At 40.7% G+C, this 19,147-nt stretch overlaps 1 protein-coding gene across 4 annotated transcripts in view; it reads right to left on the minus strand.

Annotated features, from left to right (window-relative positions):
* C10H1orf112 (chromosome 10 C1orf112 homolog) overlaps positions 1–19,147 on the minus strand; it is a 117,631-nt gene that overhangs the window by 61,538 nt on the left and 36,946 nt on the right. For all 4 annotated transcript variants that reach the window (XR_003858971.1, XM_029618401.1, XM_029618403.1 and 1 more), the window contains 5 exons: positions 12,397–12,535; positions 11,642–11,722; positions 10,010–10,074; positions 3,615–3,763; positions 1,216–1,345 (listed from right to left, as the gene is read on the minus strand). Coding sequence is in view for 3 of the 4 variants with exons in the window: in XM_029618401.1 (XP_029474261.1) it covers positions 1,216–1,345; positions 3,615–3,763; positions 10,010–10,074; positions 11,642–11,722; positions 12,397–12,535 (564 nt within the window). In the remaining variant the exon portion in view is untranslated. The remainder of the gene's footprint in view (positions 1–1,215; positions 1,346–3,614; positions 3,764–10,009; positions 10,075–11,641; positions 11,723–12,396; positions 12,536–19,147) is intronic.

Raw genomic sequence — 19,147 nt, forward strand, 5'->3', positions numbered from 1 at the left:
CTCCTGACATCTCAATCACACTATAAAAAATGGATTCAAATAACAATCTTTGTCATTCCCTGCCATAACCTTCACATTGTTATCATTATCATTCTATTCAAACCACATATCATACTATTCAAACCACATTTAATCGGACTCAGTCTTGTAACTTTGTAAATAAGTTGCTGTAAGTTAAATCCCCTCTTCTTACCTCCAACTCCCAGTTATTTATTTCCCTGTTTTATTGTAACTGTCACTCTCCTTTCAATTCTCTTGTTACAGTTGTTGAGTTATCTCTTATCTTGTACACTTTGTTAAATGTAAACCGGTTTGATGTGATCCATGTCATGAAAGCCGGTATAGTAAAAATAATAAATAATAATAATAATATCCTTTTGAAGGTACAGTCTCCAGAATTGTACACATTATTCCAAGTGATGTCTCACTAGGGACCTATACAAGGGCAATATCATCTCTCTTTTTCTGCTAACCATTCCTCTCCCTATGCAGCCAAGCATCTTTCTGGCTTTTATCGTCACTTTATCCACTGTTTGGCCACCTTAAGATCATCAGATCAATTACCCCCAGATCCCGCTCTTCCTTTGTACTTAGAAAATTTTCACTTCCAATACTGTACCTTTCCCTTGGGTTTTTGCATCCGAAATGTATTACCCTGCATTTTTTAGCATTAAATCTTAGCTGCCAGACTTTAGACCATTCCTCAAGCTTTGCTAGATCCCTCATGTTTTCCACTCCTTCCTAGCTGTTCACCCTCTTACAGATTTTGGCATGATCAGCAAAAAGTTAAACCTTTCCCGACAACCCCTCTTATGTCACTCACAACAATGCTGGAAAGAACTGGTCCAAGAACGATCCCTGAGGCACACTGCTAGTAACAACCCCCTCCTCATAGAAAACTCCATTTACCACTACCCTTTGTCACCTCCCACTCAGCCAGTTTCTAATCCAATCAATCACTCTAGGATATATACCAAGGGTGCAAAATTTATTTATAAGTCTTCTGTGTGGAATCATGTCAAAGGCCGTTGCTGAAATCCAAGTATGCTACATTTAGTGCTCTCTCTCCTTGATCCAACTCTCTCGTCATCCAATCAAAGAAATTGATCAGATTCATCTGACAAGATTTACCTTGGATCTTCATTTTATATAAGATTTCACCCTAAACAAGGTCAGTCCTATTTACAAGAATTCTACCTTCAAGTCTGTCAGTACCTGGGAGTCTCCTCTGGGAAGCAAGTTCCAGTGCACCACAGACTCTGAACATCTTCTGACATAGAAGGAAGTTTGTCCATGATGCTAACCAGGAGTAGGCATTGCGGAAGCAGCAGCTCGCATGGAAGATCTGGAGAGAGTCAATAAAACACAAATCCCTTACTCAATGAAAGCTCTTTCACAGAGTGGGAGATACCTCTAGAGCCAAAGGAACATGTCATGAAAGTACTGGTCTTACAAATAATTCCAAATTCATTTGGAACTTAAAGTCATGTGTTTTTAAAAGGGAAATTTAGAAGTCTCAAGTGCTGGAAAAAACAGGTTCTGTACCAAATATGCTGAGCTTCCTGGAGTCCTCTGGTCACACTATTATCTCATAAAGATCTCACTGTATTTATGGTTACCAAGATCATCAATGCTCGGTAACAGAATGCAATGATCAATTTTACTCTTCTGGGGACCTTTTGTGCTCATTTATGTCGAAAATAAACAGTACAACCAGGGAAAAAGGTGTACAAATTTTTTTCACACAATGCTGTAAATGTTTTAACTCCCTTTGCTGGATCAGTATTGAGATCCCCTCCCCACAAACAGTTCAGCAAAGCACAAACACAAGGTTTAATTTTGACTTTTTCTCAAGATGAGCAACGTTAATGTGAGAGTAAAACACAGAGAACAAGTTTGAAAAATTAAAGGTCAAGTTTAATAAATGGCAACAAAAAAGGAAGGTCAATAATATTAACAAAATAATGTTTCTCCCCTTTGTTGTCTTGTTTGCATTTGATTCTCTTCTGTTTCGTTGTCTCTTTAGTTTCTCTTTTCTTGATTTTTGTTCCTCCCTTTCCTTATTGTGTTTATCTTTGTTTTCCTCAACCCTGTGTCCCCCATTTCCCCCAGTTCTTTCTTACTCACTTAGGATCTTCCAATTTTATGCCCTAGCACATTTGACTTCCATCTTTTCCACTTTTACACCTTCCCCTATCTCACGCCCTTCAATTATGGTCCCTTCTCCATTATCCCTCCCTCTCCTTCACCCTGCCCATAGGTCCTGAAAACTGGCATACACCTTGCACTGCAACCAGTAGAGAGCAAAAGACTATGATGGGTGGGTGGGGACTGTGAGAACAGCATGACTGCCAGATTGGGGAATCAGGGATTTGAGAGTGTAGGTGCACTGCAGTGTCCCAGTAGAGCAGAGAATACTGCATCATACATGAGACAGGCCACAGGAATCCTGGGATCCTGCAGCCTGGAATGACCACTGTATGCTGAATATTTATGTATTTATTAGATTTTTATATTCCGCTTTTCGGCACTTCAAAGCGGATTACATTCAGGTACTGTAGTTATTTCTCTGTCCCCAGAGGGCTCACAATCTAAGTTTGTACCTGAGGCAATGGAGGGTAAAGTGACTTGCCCAAGGTCATAAGAAGCGGTATTGGGATTTTAATCCTGGTCTCCCTGGTTCAAAGCCAGCTGCTCTAACCACTGGGCTACTCCTCCACTCCCACAATAACGCAAAGGAACCACCACATTGCTCAGTCAGAAGCATCAGAGGGTAGACATAAAACATATGAGAATGAGAGAATAGAAGAATCCTGGCTGCAAGTATCTTTCAATGTGAGGGAAGAAGAGCACTGCTTAATATGCTCATTTCTGTGGCAATGCTACCGCAGAACTGCAGAATGAGCACTAGACCTGATGTGACCCACAAAGAAGGGCTAAAGAAACTCCTTACACTTTCCAAAGGAACAGAAGCAAACGGGCAAACATTCAACCCAGCTTCCGATATGGTAACCTAGGTATAATGGATGCTGCCTGGAGGCTGGGTGAAATCCTAGAGAGATCCCTTCCAGCACTATTATTTTTTCCTGAACAAGGAATAACTCCTTTCCATTTAGATGGAAGCAAGCAGGATGCATTTGCATTTTGCTGCTAGTTAAATCATTTTTTTTTTAATTTTTGTTTGCTAAAAAGAAAAGTTTTCTGCCAGTCTCATCTGTTCATTTCAACACACATGACTTACTAGCATATCCAGAACTTTCTTATCCTATAGCCCTCTCAGCACATATTTCTCTCTTAGGGTGGGGAAGAACGATTGTTTATCTTTAGGCTTTGAAAATGACCACAGGCATCATATTCACAACCTTAGGATGTTGTTGATGTAATTGCTGTGATAGGTATTTGGTAAGGCTCATGTGGGGCTGCAGATGCTGGAGAGGGAGGGTCATGCGGAGGGGCAATCAAATGTAAAACTGTGGTGAAATTTAAATTCTGTATTCAAACCGATATTTTTGAAATATTTCTGTTTTTCATTAATCTTCACCAATAAAAATATAAAACCAAAAAAAAAAAAGAACTTTCTTATCCAGATTTTAAGGAAATATTTTTGGACTTACCTAATGTTTCACTTAAAATGAGCTCCATGAAAGGCCTGAAGGAAAGAAGCTGGCGAATGAGGGGATCCAGAGCAACTAGAAAAACGCAGGACAACTCATCCTTGTGCACCTGAGAAATAGTTGGTGCGTATGGACTTGGAGGACATTTGCTGAAAAGAGAGATACATATAGTATAATAGTTGCAGACAACACAAACAATAAGTAGACATTCTCTTGTACTCCCTACATATATCTACAGTAATGAGAAATTACTACTTGCCTGATAATTTCCTTTTCTTTAGTATAGATAGATAGATATTTTATATATACGGTAGTATACCTTTGTTCCATGTATAGATAACAACGGTTTACAAAAGTAACAGTCTTAGCTATAAATCAACAAATAAAGATGGGTTACAGAGGTAGTATTCATAACAGGCATTAACATATATCAAATGAAATGTTCCATGGGTCATAGGCAATGGTTACAGACAATAAAATTACCATAACAACTTTCACATTTTAATCAGTACATTATATTGATTCTTACATTCTCTCTCTCGATAAGTTTATTCCTCATGCTTCCATTAGGTCTCTTGACCTTCTTCTTATTGTAGCTCTCTCCATTCTAATGTTTCTAAGTTAGGTTATAAGCATTTTTGAATAGCCATATTTTTAGTTCACATTTAAATCTCTGTCTGGTATGAAACGTAGCATCTTAGGTAGGGAATTCCAAACTTTTGGACCCGCTATGGAAAATACACGAATGTTGGATCCACGAATGATCCATGAATGATCCAACAGAAGAAAATAGGAAAATGCATAAATGTTGGCAAGTTAAATGTAAGACATTGATAAGACAGGCTAAGAGAGAATTTGAAAAGAAGATGGCCGTAGAGGCAAAAACTCACAGTAAAAACTTTTAAAAATATATCCGAAGCAGAAAGCCTGTGAGGGAGTCAGTTGGACCGCTAGATGATCGAGGGGTTAAAGGGGCACTTAGAGAAGATAATACCATCGCGGAAAGATTAAATGATTTCTTTGCTTCGGTGTTTACTGAAGAGGATGTTGGGGAGGTACCCGTACTGGAGAAAGTTTTCATGGGTAATGATTCAGATGGACTGAATCAAATCACGGTGAACCTAGAAGATGTGGTAGACCTGATTGACAAACTGAAGAGTAGTAAATCACCTGGACCGGATGGTATACACTCCAGAGTTTTGAAGGAACTAAAAAAATGAAATTTCAGACCTATTAGTAAAATCATCCATTGTACCTGAAGACTGGAGGATAGCTAATGTAACCCCAATATTTAAAAAGGGCTCCAGGGGCGATCCGGGAAACTACAGACTGGTTAGCCTGACTTCAGTGCCAGGAAAAATAGTGGAAAGTGTTCTAAACATCAAAATCACAGAACATATAGAAAGACATGGTTTAATGGAACAAAGTCAGCATGGCTTTACCCAAGGCAAGACTTGCCTCACAAATCTGCTTCACTTTTTTTGATAAACTTTTTTTGGATAAAGGTGAACCGGTAGATATAGTATACTTGGATTTTCAGAAGGCGTTTGACAAAGTTCCTCATGAGAGGCTTCTAGGAAAAGTAAAAAGTCATGGGATAGGTGGCGATGTCCTTTCGTGGATTGCAAACTGGCTAAAAGATAGGAAACAGAGAGTAGGATTAAATGGACAATTTTCTCAGTGGAAGGGAGTGGGCAGTGGAGGGCCTCAGGGATCTGTTTTGGGACCCTTACTTTTCAATATATTTATAAATGATCAGGAAAGAAATACGACGAGTGAGATAATCAAATTTGCAGACGATACAAAATTGTTCAGAGTAGTTAAATCACAAGCAGATTGTGATAAATTGCAGGAAGACCTTGTGAGACTGGAAAATTGGGCATCAAAATGGCAGATGAAATTTAATGTGGACAAGTGCAAGGTGATGCATATAGGGAAAAATAACCCATGCTATAGTTACACAATGTTGGGTTCCATATTGGGTGCTACAACCCAAGAAAGAGATCTAGGCGTCATAATGGATAACAGATTGAAATCGTCTGTTCAGTATGCTGCGGCAGTCAAAAAAAGCAAACAGAATGTTGGGAATTATTAGAAAGGGAATGGTGAATAAAACGGAAAATGTCATAATGCCTCTATATCGCTCCATGGTGTGAGACCGCACCCTGAATACTGTGTACAATTCTGGTCGCCGCATCTCAAAAAAGATATAATTGCGATGGAGAAGGTACAGAGAAGGGCTACCAAAATGATAAGGGGAATGGAACAGCTCCCCTATGAGGAAAGACTAAAGAGGTTAGGACTTTTCAGCTTGGAGAAGAGATGGCTGAGGGGGGAATATAATAGAGGTGTTTAAAATCATGAGAGGTCTAGAACGGGCAGATGTGAATCGGTTATTTACTCTTTCAGATAATAGAAAGACTAGGGGGCACTCCATGAAGTTAGCTTTTGGCACATTTAAAACTAATCGGAGAAAGTTCTTTTTTATTCAACGCACAATTAAACTCTGGAATTTGTTGCCAGAGGATGTGGTTAGTGCAATTAGTATAGCTGTGTTTAAAAGAGGATTGGGTAAGTTCTTGGAGGAGAAGTCCATTACCTGCTATTAACTGACTTAGAAAATAGCCACTGCTATTACTAGCAACAGTAACATGGAATAGACTTAGTTTTGGGGTACTTGCCAGGTTCTTATGGCCTGGTTTGGCCACTGTTGGAGACAGGATGCTGGGCTTAATGGACCCTTGGTCTGACCCAGTATGGCATGTTCTTATGTTCTTACATTCGTCAGGTATGTGCTCTTTATTGTGGGGACAGTCAGTAATCCTTTATTTTGAGATCTTAGTATTCATCAGGTGTGTTAGTCATGGATGTTAAGTTATTTGACAATGTGTTCACAGAATATTCCCGCTGATGAAATTGAGTCATAAGGGCTGTTGAGATACTCCTTGGAATGGGTTTTCATTGGTAACATCGGAGTATGACTGTGAACTGTCCCCTGGTGCAGGTGGCAAGGAGCCGCCGAAACGCCATGGCATCAGGCATGCTTTAAGACAGCTGTGGTTATTGTCAAAGGAAGTTGAAAAGGAAAATGGATTCCATTTGAAAAGAAGTATTATTATTTCTACACAGATAAATGAAAATTGGACTTTGTCTGTGATATCGATTAGAGAAGAATATCAAATGAAGTGGCTCATGAAAATGGACTCCATTTGAAATCTGCAAAAGAAGAAATATGATCCATATATGGCTTTGGTCTGAGAAAGTAATATATGAAAAGTGGACATTTTTGTGAAATCTACAAAAGATGCAATATTAGTCCCGTATAAAAACTAGGAAATTTTTCATTTACAACAAGGGGTCAGGGCATTTCCACAGTTCACAATTTTGTTATTAAGTGTGTGGCATGCAAATAGGATAAGAATGGTTTTCTGAATACACCTGGGATTTGAAGTATTGTGCTGTATTTTTAAGGGGTGGGGGTGAGTATGAATGAGGTGTGATTTGAATCCGGATGAATGAATGTTGGGGGTTTTTTTTAATCAATTTTGTATAAGTGGTCACTATATAGGGCTATTAGTTAAGGACATTTGTAATATTGAAGAAAAAAATACAAATAAAGAAATAGTATATATTAAAAATTTGGTAAAGTGCAATATATGGTGAGCAAACATTAGGACCTTGTCTATTGAGGTACTGCATTGGCATAGAGTTGGTTTTCAAACAACTAAGCATTTGGTGAATACTCATGGAGCTGAAGGTAGAAAAAAAGGTAAAGCACAATACATCCCAGTCACAGGAAGTAACTTAATGTGAGTGTATGCACCCTTGTAGTCCAAAACACAAAGCAATTCTCTCCAATTTAGACATGAAATAATGGTGCCCAGACCTGTTTTATAGGGAAAGATGACACTTGTAATGAAAAAAAGGCTGCTCCCTCTTAAATTCATTCTGGAGCTGCCAAAGAACAGAGTGGAGCACAAAGTCTGGAGAATGTGACCTCATTAAGGACCATCAGACCAATCTCCTTTACCACTCTGCGAAAAAGTTATTCCCAAGCATGATACGCCTGTAAGCTTTTCCTGTTCCTTATCCACGAAGCCAGATATACACAGCTATGCTACTGTACAGGTGTCAGTGACCACAAAGGGGGTGATATTATAACAGCCTGCTTAAATTAGAAGGCAAAAATGTGCACAAGTCATAACAATTTTCAAAGAAGAATTATGCGCTATAAGTCCACTTTGAAAATTATCCCACCACATTTATCCACATACTATTACATCTGCTATTATGCGCGTGGAAACTTTTAGGGAAATTTTATGCACAAACTATGAAAAATACAAATGTGCTTAGGTCCAAACCACTCCCCAACCCTGCCCAAAGCAACACCTCCACTAAGACCAGGTAAACTTATGAGCAAACAGGCAGCATGAATGCAAGTTTACCCATAAATCAAGCAGGGAATTAAGAGCGAATCACATGACCCATCACTGCATTAACTGTATAATTCTGACGGCTGGACTGCAGTACTAGGCCTTGCTAAACCTGTGCCAGCACATGTCAAATACGTGCTGTGCTGTTTGCTGTAAGGAAAGCAGCTAATTACAACTACAGGATGTGGGCCTAAGTCAGTGAGAAGTGAAGGATATCTCGCAGGACATGTGTGTCTGGGCTTTATGAGAACCAACTACAAAGACATACAGAGACTGATAAGAGATGATCTATGTCTTCCTACAAAATACTGTGGGGAGATGAAAATAGAATGGAAAACTGGACCCGAGAGAAAGGAAGAAAGAGAACAGATGTTGGGGTGCAGGTGGTCTAGGGAAAGGAAGCCAGGTCAAAGTGACACATTTAGAAATGACTAATACTTGATAAACGTAACTAGGAAAAATGTATATACGTAAGCCTTGTAAGATTGTGACATGGGGAAGGAGGAATCACAAGATGTTCAGTGTTCCTTACTGATCCTTCCCAAACATTTATATTGTGATTGGCCAGTCATTTATTTACCATAATAAACATTTTACTAAATTTCTAAATTTTCTGAGTCTCGTGTCTAGCATAGAGGGGCAAGAACCATACGTTTTGGTGACTCCGACGTGATCCCCAGGCATGGCCTGGAGGGCTGCAAAAGTTGTTTTCTCCACAGGATGGAAGGACCTTGGAATAGCCCAACTGAGACAGCCGGGAAGTGCTGAGGCGTCCGAGAGGTAGTAAAGGACCCTGGATTCCTGGATTCCCTGTTTGAGATAGATCGGAAGTGCAAGCGTCCAAGAGGTAGGTGTGATAAATCCTAATTCCGTATGAAGCTCCATACTATCGAAGATTGTAAGTATAATTTCTTTTCTTTCTACTTCTTTATGAGTATACGTTTTATTTAGTTACTTGTAGATAAGGGAGTGCTATTGATTTATTTTGCTGTGGAGATGCCCATTTTGTTTTAATTGTCTTTTGTGCATATACCGAAATCTGATCATGTCTGAACCTAATGCTAAGCTGCCTATAGATTTAGTTTGCGCTGTATTTCCTCTGAATAAGAAACTTATACAGGAATTTTGTAAGAAATGGTTTAAAGCTACCAAGTGAACTGGCCAGAAAAGGGTTCCCTTGCTAGCTCTGTTCTTGCTGGATTGCCCAGCTTTCTTAATGAGCATAAACAGGGTAAATCTCATGACAAGCATTTGCAGATTTTAGGGTTATGGGATATAGTACAGAGTGAGGTTAAGTACCAAGCCCCTTCAATAGTGCAGAATGGAGCCAAGCTGCTGCAGCAAGAACTTGGGATACTTAGCCCCTTACCCTATGATTCACAGGGCTCTGCTGGAATCAGTCCCTCAGCCCCTGTAGCCACCTCATTATATCCTAATTTGTCTGTGGCTTACGGGTATACCCCACTGCCAGAGACCCCGTAGCCTGTCACAGCACAGACCTTTCCAGAAAAGAAAGCCCCCTGCTCAAATTCAGAGGGTTTATCCTCCTAATTAGGATCCCCAACCAGGCGACTGTTTATTTGGGGAGGGTTCTGAGAATCGTGCTTGGCTTAAGGGAGATGAGTCTGTGCAAGCCTCCCCGGTTCAGGATTCACAGTCCATGGGTGCTATAGACAAGTTGCAGGCCCATGCTAAGTTAGAATCAGATTCCCCTGGGAAATAGGTCTGCAGTCCAAAAGAGGAGGAGGACTCTTCTGAGCTGATTTCCTTTCGGGAGGAGACAGAATCAACCCCTGCCCAAGCCCAGAGCTATGTAGAGGACATTTGTTAATACAGGTGCATTAATGTACTAATGTCATTACCAAAGCTTCAATTCCCCATTCAAACTGATCTTTGGATGCCAGGCATTTAGGTTAATCTGGGATTTGTACGGTTTAACACATAAATAAATACGTAAAATACCTGTGTATTTGAAGATATAATTGATGTAATCTGCAGCACGAATCAGATAGGAAAGGCATGAACTCCTGTTAGGAAACATTTTAATTATTTTAAAACATTTGTATTTCACTTGTATTGGTGCAACCATGCTAAGTGGATTTTTAGTTATCAATAAGAAGTACTCATTAAAAAAAAAAGCATAAAAAACATTCAAATGAGAAAAGAAAGAAGCCCTCACTATATCCAGTTGCTTGTTCATCCTAACCAGATCCTGTGTTGCCAGCCACAAGAACTCCTTATTTCTTGCCCACATTCTTCATCATACACATCAAATACATGCTTCACTTTAAAAACTGTACAAATCTGTAACGTTCAGTTCTATGGAAGTAAGTATTGATACAAACTATGTCCATAAAATATTCAGTATCTTAAATCCTAATAAAATCTCACCCTGTGATGTATTTATCAACTTTAACTTTTTTTGAAGAAAGTTTTGAAGAAAGTTTTGAAAAAATGATTTTGAAAAAAACAATTTTGAAAAATTTTTTTTGCAGGATGGGGTAAGTTTCATAAATTTTGATGCATGCCTCCACAGCCTTGCTTCAATTTTCTTATATTATAATCATCAACTTCCCACTCTCTATTTTATTCAACAATTTTTTATAAAACTTTTTTTATTATTTATGTAAAAAGATGTTTATATATATCATTCAATAAACCCTCTTAACCATGTCACAATGTCCACTAATTAAATGTCGCCATCATCCATCTTAGAATCTGACAAATTTCTTAGAAACTTCCAATGGGACAGAAATAAATACAAGGAAACCTTTACTTATAACCTTTGCTTTTCTATCAGAACGGAATCATGTTCTTAGGTTGTTTCTTAAGAATAGAAAATTATCTTTTTATGGCCGTCCTATATGGATGTACCCTGATGTGATTAAGGTCACACAGGTAAGGCGTAAATAATTTCTTACGATGAGACCGGAGGTTCTTAAGCTAGGGGTGACATATATTCTAAAATATCCTTGCAAATGCTCTGTCAAGTATCAAAATAATCAATATGTATATTATGAGCCTGAACAGCTCAGAGCTTTCTTGAGGGCTCACTCCCAAGTAGCTCAAACTATAGTATCGGCTTAAAGTGAAGTTATGGTTGTAGCACTGCTAGATGTTTAGCCTTATTTTCTTTAACGATTATGATTTTCTTATTATATGCTCAAATTCTGCCCCCATAATTCCTATAATTGTTGATGTTGTATATGGTAAATTGCCGCAAGACTATTACTTAAGTTTACGAACATTAATTATGTTTCTGTATCAACATCTTATTTTTCTGTACAAGAGTTTTCTGTACAAGAGTTCTTGGGTAATTTCAAGAAAATTGAAAATTAAAAAAAAATTTTTTTCAAAATTGTTTTTCTCAAAATCATTTTTTCAAAAATTTCTTTAAAAATTTCTTCAAAAAAAGTTAAAGTTGATAAATACATCACAGGGTGAGATTTTATTAGGATTTAAGATTGTGATTTTTTGGTCTTACCCTAGCGGAGATTAATACGTGCAATTATCGTAAAATATTCAGGACAATAGAATACTTTGGCTGGTATATTATAAGCTGATCAGATGCTCTGAGAAAAGGACAGAGCTTACCTTAGTGTAATGTACCAGAGAATTAGCAAAGAAGCGGCATAATTTGACTGTTCTCTGGAACAACCGATGTTCTGTGTTCTCCTAATCAAAAAGAACCAGAGAAAGCCCTTACATTTTTTTTATTTAATTATAACAATATAAGACAGCAAAACAAGCATGTCAATGAAATACAGTCATACAGGAGAAAAAAAATAAAAGAAGATAAGAGAAGAGAATCCTCTTATAAAAATAGACAAAATAACCCCTTAGGCTCAAGTATAAGGAAAATGGGGGAACCAAGGGTCATTAAGCGCAACCAGGCTAGCGGCAAAGATAAAAAACAATAATTGAGGAGACAACAGAGTATAAACAATTTCTGCCGTAGCCAAGTTAGTGATGATATCAGATAGCAAATGCTTGATTTAGAGTTCTGATCTCACACACTGTAGAAACCATTTTGGACACAGTCTTTCTAACTAGCAAATGAAGCAGATCTGAGCTGAAATCAGAGCACGACGTCAACCCAAAGATCTCACTTTCATTCTCCATGTTGTCACCAAAAAAACATACAGGGTAAATGTTGAACGGCTTAGGGAGGTTGCAGGTCCATGTCTTTTATCAGCAGCAGCACCTCCAAGCTCCCACGACTCAAGCAGGAGGCACAAAGTATGGGAAAGAGTCCAGCCTTCTCGCTGAACAGCTCAACACAGTGACCCCCCTCCCCCCACCCGACCACTCAGGAGGAGCAGGAAGAGGAATTTTAGTGCCAGACTCACCTGTGTCGCTGACCGCATCATCTGCTCTGCAAGCTGTAAGCAGGAGAAGAAGGAACACAAGATGTCATCACAAAGCCTAGCGATGATGTCACTGTGCCGGAGCTGGCTCTCCAGCAGGGCCTGGTGCTTCAGGCTTTGCCTTTCAACAAATATTAAAGGAAAACTAGAGGTTAGAATTAAAGTTAAAAAAAAAAAACTGTTTACTTGTAATGCTAACAACTCAATGGAAACACATGGACCATGTGTGATTCATCAGCCAGGACTTACTGCATAAAAGCTTCTGAGCATGTGAAATGGAGCAGCTGTGCAGCCACAGGCTCACAGCCATTCAACTTTTAGCAAAGGTAGGATATAAAGAACAACTTTTAAAAGGTTTGTGCACTCCCCACTGAGGCAGCTTATCATCAGAGAACCAACATTATAGGCACAGTCTCCAGTGGCAACTTGGAGGTAGGTTCTGTAGCAAGGAGTAGAAAATTCTGCAGCAGAGATTTTGAAAGTCTGTGGCACATAAATTGCCAGAAATATACAAGTATATGCAAAACCGCTAATTTGCATTGAAAATCCAATATTTTATAACTGTTCTTTAACAGTCTTCTCTGGATCTTACATTTTGTTGTTTTCCCAGTTGTTACTGATCCCACTGGAAAATATAAGTGTATATAGCACTGGATGAACAGGAAGATATAACTGGTATCACAGAGACTTGGTAGAAGGAAGATAATCAATGGGACACTGTGATACCAAGGTACAAATTATATTGAAATGATAGGATGGATCAAATTGGTGAAGAGATGGCACTATATATTAAAGAGGGCATTGAGTCAAACAGGATAAAAGTTCTGCAAGATTCTAAATGCAATGTTGAACCTTTATGGATAGAAATTCCAGGTGAAAAGGGGATTCCCTGTAAGTACCAGGATCAGTCCAGACCGTGGGTTATGTCCCCCTTCCAGCAGATGGAGTCAGAGCAAAAACTGAGAGGGCAGTCCCTCATGACTGGTGCGCCCTCTGTAAACCTTCAGTATTTCTCTGACTCCAGCAGATTCGGGTTGCACCTTCGGTTCTCCCATTTTCTTTCTGTGAGAATAGTCTTTGTTGATTTATTTCTCCTGTTTTCTTGTTAACACTTTTTACTTGGATGGATCTTATTAAAAAAAAAAAGAAAGAAAGGCAAAGGCTTTTCTTTGTAGCTTTGCTCTACTTTCTATGGGCTGTCCTGCTGCAGGCTTGCAGGCAGAGCTTTCATTCAGTGACAGACCTGTCATCTTTTGTATTTATTGTTGTATCGTTTTGGGGGTAAGTTTGTTAACTTTCCTTTTACAGGGCTGTCATTTGCTGCCTTTAGGGGTGAAGTTGGTGGTCCAACCTCTCCCCCCCGATATCGACCCGCTGCCCGGAGATGTCGTTTCATAAGAACATAAGAAAATGCCATACTGGGTCAGACCAAGGGTCCATCAAGCCCAGCATCCTGTTTCCAACAGTGGCCAATCCAGGCCATAAGAACCTGGCAAGTACCCAAAAACTAAGTCTATTCCATGTAACCATTGCTAATGGCAGTGGCTATTCTCTAAGTGAACTTAATAGCAGGTAATGGACTTCTCCTCCAAGAACTTATCCAATCCTTTTTTAAACACAGCTATACTAACTGCATGAACCACATTCTCTGGCAACAAATTCCAGAGTTTAATTGTGCGTTGAGTAAAAAAGAACTTTCTCCGATTAGTTTTAAATGTGCCCCATGCTAACTTCATGGAGTGCCCCCTAGTCTTTCTACTATCCGAAAGAGTAAATAACCGATTCACATCTACCCGTTCTAGACCTCTCATGATTTTAAACACCTCTATCATATCCCCCCTCAGTCGTCTCTTCTCCAAGCTGAAAAGTCCTAACCTCTTTATTCTTTCCTCATAGGGGAGTTGTTCCATTCCCCTTATCATTTTGGTAGCCCTTCTCTGTACCTTCTCCATCGCAATTATATCTTTTTTGAGATGCAGCGACCAGAATTGTACACAGTATTCAAGGTGCGGTCTCACCATGGAGCGATACAGAGGCATTATGACATTTTCCGTTTTATTCATCATTCCTTTTCTAATAATTCCCAACATTCTGTTTGCTTTTTTGACTGCCGCAGCACACTGCACCGACGATTTCAATGTGTTATCCACTATGACGCATCAAAACCTGGCTTTTCTTACAAGCATACCCTGACTCCAATCAGACCTAAACCCCCTCCACTGCCACTTCCAATTCCCTTACCCCTTCTAATCCGTTGATGCATCCTAGGGAATTCCTGATTTTGTAAATTTGTTAATTTTTTATTCTCTTTTTTTTTTTTTTTTTTTTAACACAGTTCCTATCAATTTCTCTCTCCCCTAGCACTTCACTACCTTTCTCCTTCCCGCAACTTCTGCGCTTACTGTCACCTGACCCCCATCCTCTCCTTTTTCCTTCACTGCTCCACCTCCCCCCTCCCTGTTATTTGTAATTTCCTCTTCCTCCTTTACAATGTTGATTGTGAACCGGCATGATATGTCCTATGAATGTCGGTATATTTTAAAAGCATTTAAATAAATAAATAAATAAATAAATAAAATAGATCTCTTTCTTGGGTTGTAGCACCTAATATGGAACCCAACATTGTGTAATTATAGCATGGGTTATTTTTCCTCAGGGCAAGGTTATTTTTCCTCAGGGCAGCCCCTAAGCTTCAGAGATGCGACATCCCTCTAGCTTGAAAAAAAAACCCAAAAAAACAGAACGGGTCGTTAAAGTTAGGCAGGCAGTGCAGGACTTTGATTTCTTTCCTGCTATCGAAGGTTTTCGGAGGTCTGGGTTCCAAGCTCTTCTTTACTTGCCTCCAAGCAGCGGCTGACGCGATGCAGCGCCTGCGAGGAGCCCGGATCGCGGCTCTCCCGGGAAGGCCTGTGTGCTCGGTGCCTCCCCAGCGGGGAGGGCACATCGAGCCCCAGAGGGCAGTCTGGTTCGCGCGCAAATGCGCGCCAGGCTTTGAGGAGGTCAGCCCCATTCCTGTCCAATGCGGGAATGGCGGCCATCTTGGATCCACTACTTGCTGCTCCAGCACTGCCTCCCGGGGATTCAGACCCAGACAGACCTCATTCCCCTCTGGTTCTCTTTCCGGCGCACCTCCCCGATGCAGAGCCGCCCTCAGAGGACCCTCCGGACCCCCCCCCCCCCCTCCGGCCATCCCTCCCCTGGAGCCTTTTTCCACAGAATTTATTCTGCTGATGCATGGGGCTTATTTGGCAAGGCTCAGCCAGCACCAGGATACAGTTTTGGCTCCCCCTCCTCCTAAAGTGGTCAGTCTGGGGGAACTCCCGGACATAGCAGGGGGGCCTCGGGGATCGGTACCGTCACGGCCCAGTACAGCACCAGTATTTCTGGCCCTGCCGTTCCAGTGGCCCCTTCGGGATCCTCTCTAGGGTTCAGCCGGTTGCCCATCCAACCGTTCTTGACCCTCCACCCCCGACAGAACCTGCAGTGGACCCTGATCTAAATGACCCGACGCCCTCGGCGCAAGTCGAAGGGGACGTTCTTTAGGTTCTATGCCTTTTCCAAAGCGATGAGATGGTTCCGCTTATCTCACATGTTCTGGCTGGATTAGATATTGAGGCCCCCCAGGAGGCTCCTGCCGCCAGCACTGCATCGAAGAGAGGGGATCCCGTCCTATAGGGCTCAAGCCACCTTCGAAGACTTTCCTTTTCATCCTATGCTCCTCCAATTGTTGTCCAGGGGGTGGGAGACTCCGGAGGCCTCTCTGAGGGCTGGCAGAGTGATGGACAAACTGTATCCACTCCCCGAGGAGTCCCTGAAACTGAGGAGTCCCTGGAAATACTTAAGATACCGAAGGTGGGTGTGTCGGTATCAGCAGTCACGGCTAGGACACCTATTCCTGTGACTGGAGGAGCAGCCCTCAGGGATTTGCAGGACCGCAAACTTTTTTTTTCTTTTTTTTTTCTTTAATATTTATTCAATTTTACATTATCAACACAAGAATTTTTCTTGATTAAGAAAAGCATTTAGTACAGAAAATAAATTCAAATTGTCAAAATGCTACCAGGAAACTTTAACCACAATGCTATTTATAGTCCTCAATTTATAAGGAGTCAATTTAAACAAAAGTTTCAATTTTGGAATTATCTATCATCAATACATTTATACAAACATCAACGTACTATTATAATTCAATAGGGCTCACTGTTTTTATGGAATCTACAGGATCTCCAACTTCGGAACCCCCCACTTTTGTTTTATGACTCAGGAAAATCGATAATTGAGAGGGAGTATAAAACACATAAGACTTACTCTTGTGACCTATACAACATTTACATGGATATTTAAGACAGAAGGTTGCCCCAATCTGGAGAACCTTCGTCTTAACTAAAAGAAATTGTCTCCTCCTTTTTTGTGTTAATTTAGAAAAGTCTGGATATACTCTAATAGATAATGTCAGAAATGTCTCCATCCTATGTTTAAAAAAAAGACGAAATCAAATCACTATCAGATGTTTCCAAGATTTTAGATACATCCAAATTAGTTTCTAACTTATCCATAACCTGTGTTCCTGCTTGCTCTTCATGTTGTTCTCCCTTTTTATACATTGGGATGTAATAAATCTTAGCTAATGGTGGTATTGTATTTTCTGTTATTTTAAAAATTTCAAGTAAATACCTCTTGAACATTTCTTTAGGTGATATATGTGATATCATCGGAAAATTAACAAAACGAAGATTTTTCTATTAGCGTTTTCTAAATTCTGCAATTTTGTATGCAAAACGAAGATTTTCTTTTATCATTGCTTCTTGTATCAACTTTGATCTATTTAAATCTTCTTTAATTTTCTCTAAATCTTTTATTTCCATATTAAACATATTCTCCTGTAATTTATTCACTTTTTCTACAATTGGATTAACTTGAGCTACAACAGAGTTTTGCAAACTCACTATAGCTTCCATTATTACATCCAATGTAACAACTTTAGGCTTAATTATCTGTGGAACAACTATTTTAGGCAAATAAGCAGAATCGTCCAACTTTATTGATTCCACATATTGTGGGTGATTGATTATTTACTTTGTCTATATGAGACTGGTTATTTTTGTCTATGTGAAATATATGTAATTTGTGTGGTATTGTATTTATTATTTTTATGTTTTAATTATGTATGTTAATGCTGTAAATCGCCTAGGCCTCTTTGTGGTAGGCGATCAATAAATTTTAATAAATGAAATGAAAAAAAATGAAATGCACCAATTTCAGTGAGGTGGTCTGTCCTGAAAGGACTTCCGTCCAGTCTTCTATTTCAGACAAATCCAGGCATTTTGGACCTGGAAGGGGAGATCCCATTTCTGCGACTTCCACAGATAGATCTCCCCCCGAAATGCCATGGGCTCTGGATATAGCCGGATTTACAGGTGGTTCCCTTTGGATCGGGGATAAAGATATTGATAGGTCCCTTGGAGAGACCTCAAAAACTAATTCAGGGGTCCCTACCACCTGCGCCACATCCGATCGGGGCGTACGTTGCACATGGGTGTCCACAGGGCCTTTTATAGAGACACCAAGTGTGGTACCAGGCTCTACTCTTTCCTTGGCTCTTCTTTTCCTTACAGAATGGGGCATAGCTTTATCAAAACAAAACAGAACCTAAAAGGCACCCACGTTATGTAAAATTACAAGTCTTGACTCCTTACTGAAGGAGATGGAGTAATATAGAGGATTACTTAAATTGTGGAGGAAAAATAGCTCTGTCCAAATCCTCCAAATCCCAACAAAGCCGCACTAAGCCGCGCGCCCCTTGGGAACGCGTGCCTTAGGACAAGCGCTTGCGGCGACCAAGCGCCGCAATTGGGCCGATTTTATGGGCCTCAGCGACTCGCCTCGATGATGTCACAGGTAGGCGGGGCTAGCAGTGTCGACGGGGCCAGGGAGCCTCACCGCGATAGCCTCGGGGCCGGGCTACCCTCACCTCCGCTGAATTCACACAGGTAAAAGTCCTCTTTCCTCCAGCTCCTCCTGCAGGACCACAAACTTGAGGTGTATTTGAAGAGAGTGTTTGAGGCGTCCGCCTTGGGAGTTTGGGCTGCTGTTTGTAGCTCCCGGATACAGCATGCACGACTCCAGTGGGGCCAACAACTACTTGGGACTCAGGACCTGCCTCCAGGGGAGGCACAACAGGCGGAAAGGCTAGAAGCCGTCATAGCATATGGCGTGGACGCGCTGTAATATCTTCTCCGGGGGCTGGCCAAGTCTATGGTTTCCCGTAGTCTCAGCTCGGCGCCCATTCTGGCTCTGGACCTGGTCTACGGATTCCTCCTCCTAATCTCAACTCGACTCCCTTCCCTTCAAGGATAAGTTGTTGTTTTGGAGAGGAGATGGAACAACTTATTAAGTCACTCGGGGAGCATAAGGTACTTCGGTTACCGGAAGATCATCCTCGGAGATCCAGAATGTACAGCTCCGTGCGGAACCATTTCAGAGGACAATGGCACTTCCGCCAGTTGCAGCCAGTGCCCCACAGGCCTCCCTCGTCTAGATCGCAGTCCTGGTCTCATTCCTTTCGGGGATGAAGATCAGCCCGAGACACCCTCGCCCAAGGGACTGCCACTACATCTTCACAATGAAACATTGCAGGCCCACTCTTCGATTCCCCGGATAGGAGGACGCCTGTCGCTCTTCTACGAGGAGTGGGTCACAATCACCTCAGACACAATCACCTCAGACCAGACAG

This window comes from Rhinatrema bivittatum, chromosome 10 (assembly GCF_901001135.1).
Source record: "Rhinatrema bivittatum chromosome 10, aRhiBiv1.1, whole genome shotgun sequence".
Classification (NCBI taxonomy): domain Eukaryota; kingdom Metazoa; phylum Chordata; class Amphibia; order Gymnophiona; family Rhinatrematidae; genus Rhinatrema; species Rhinatrema bivittatum.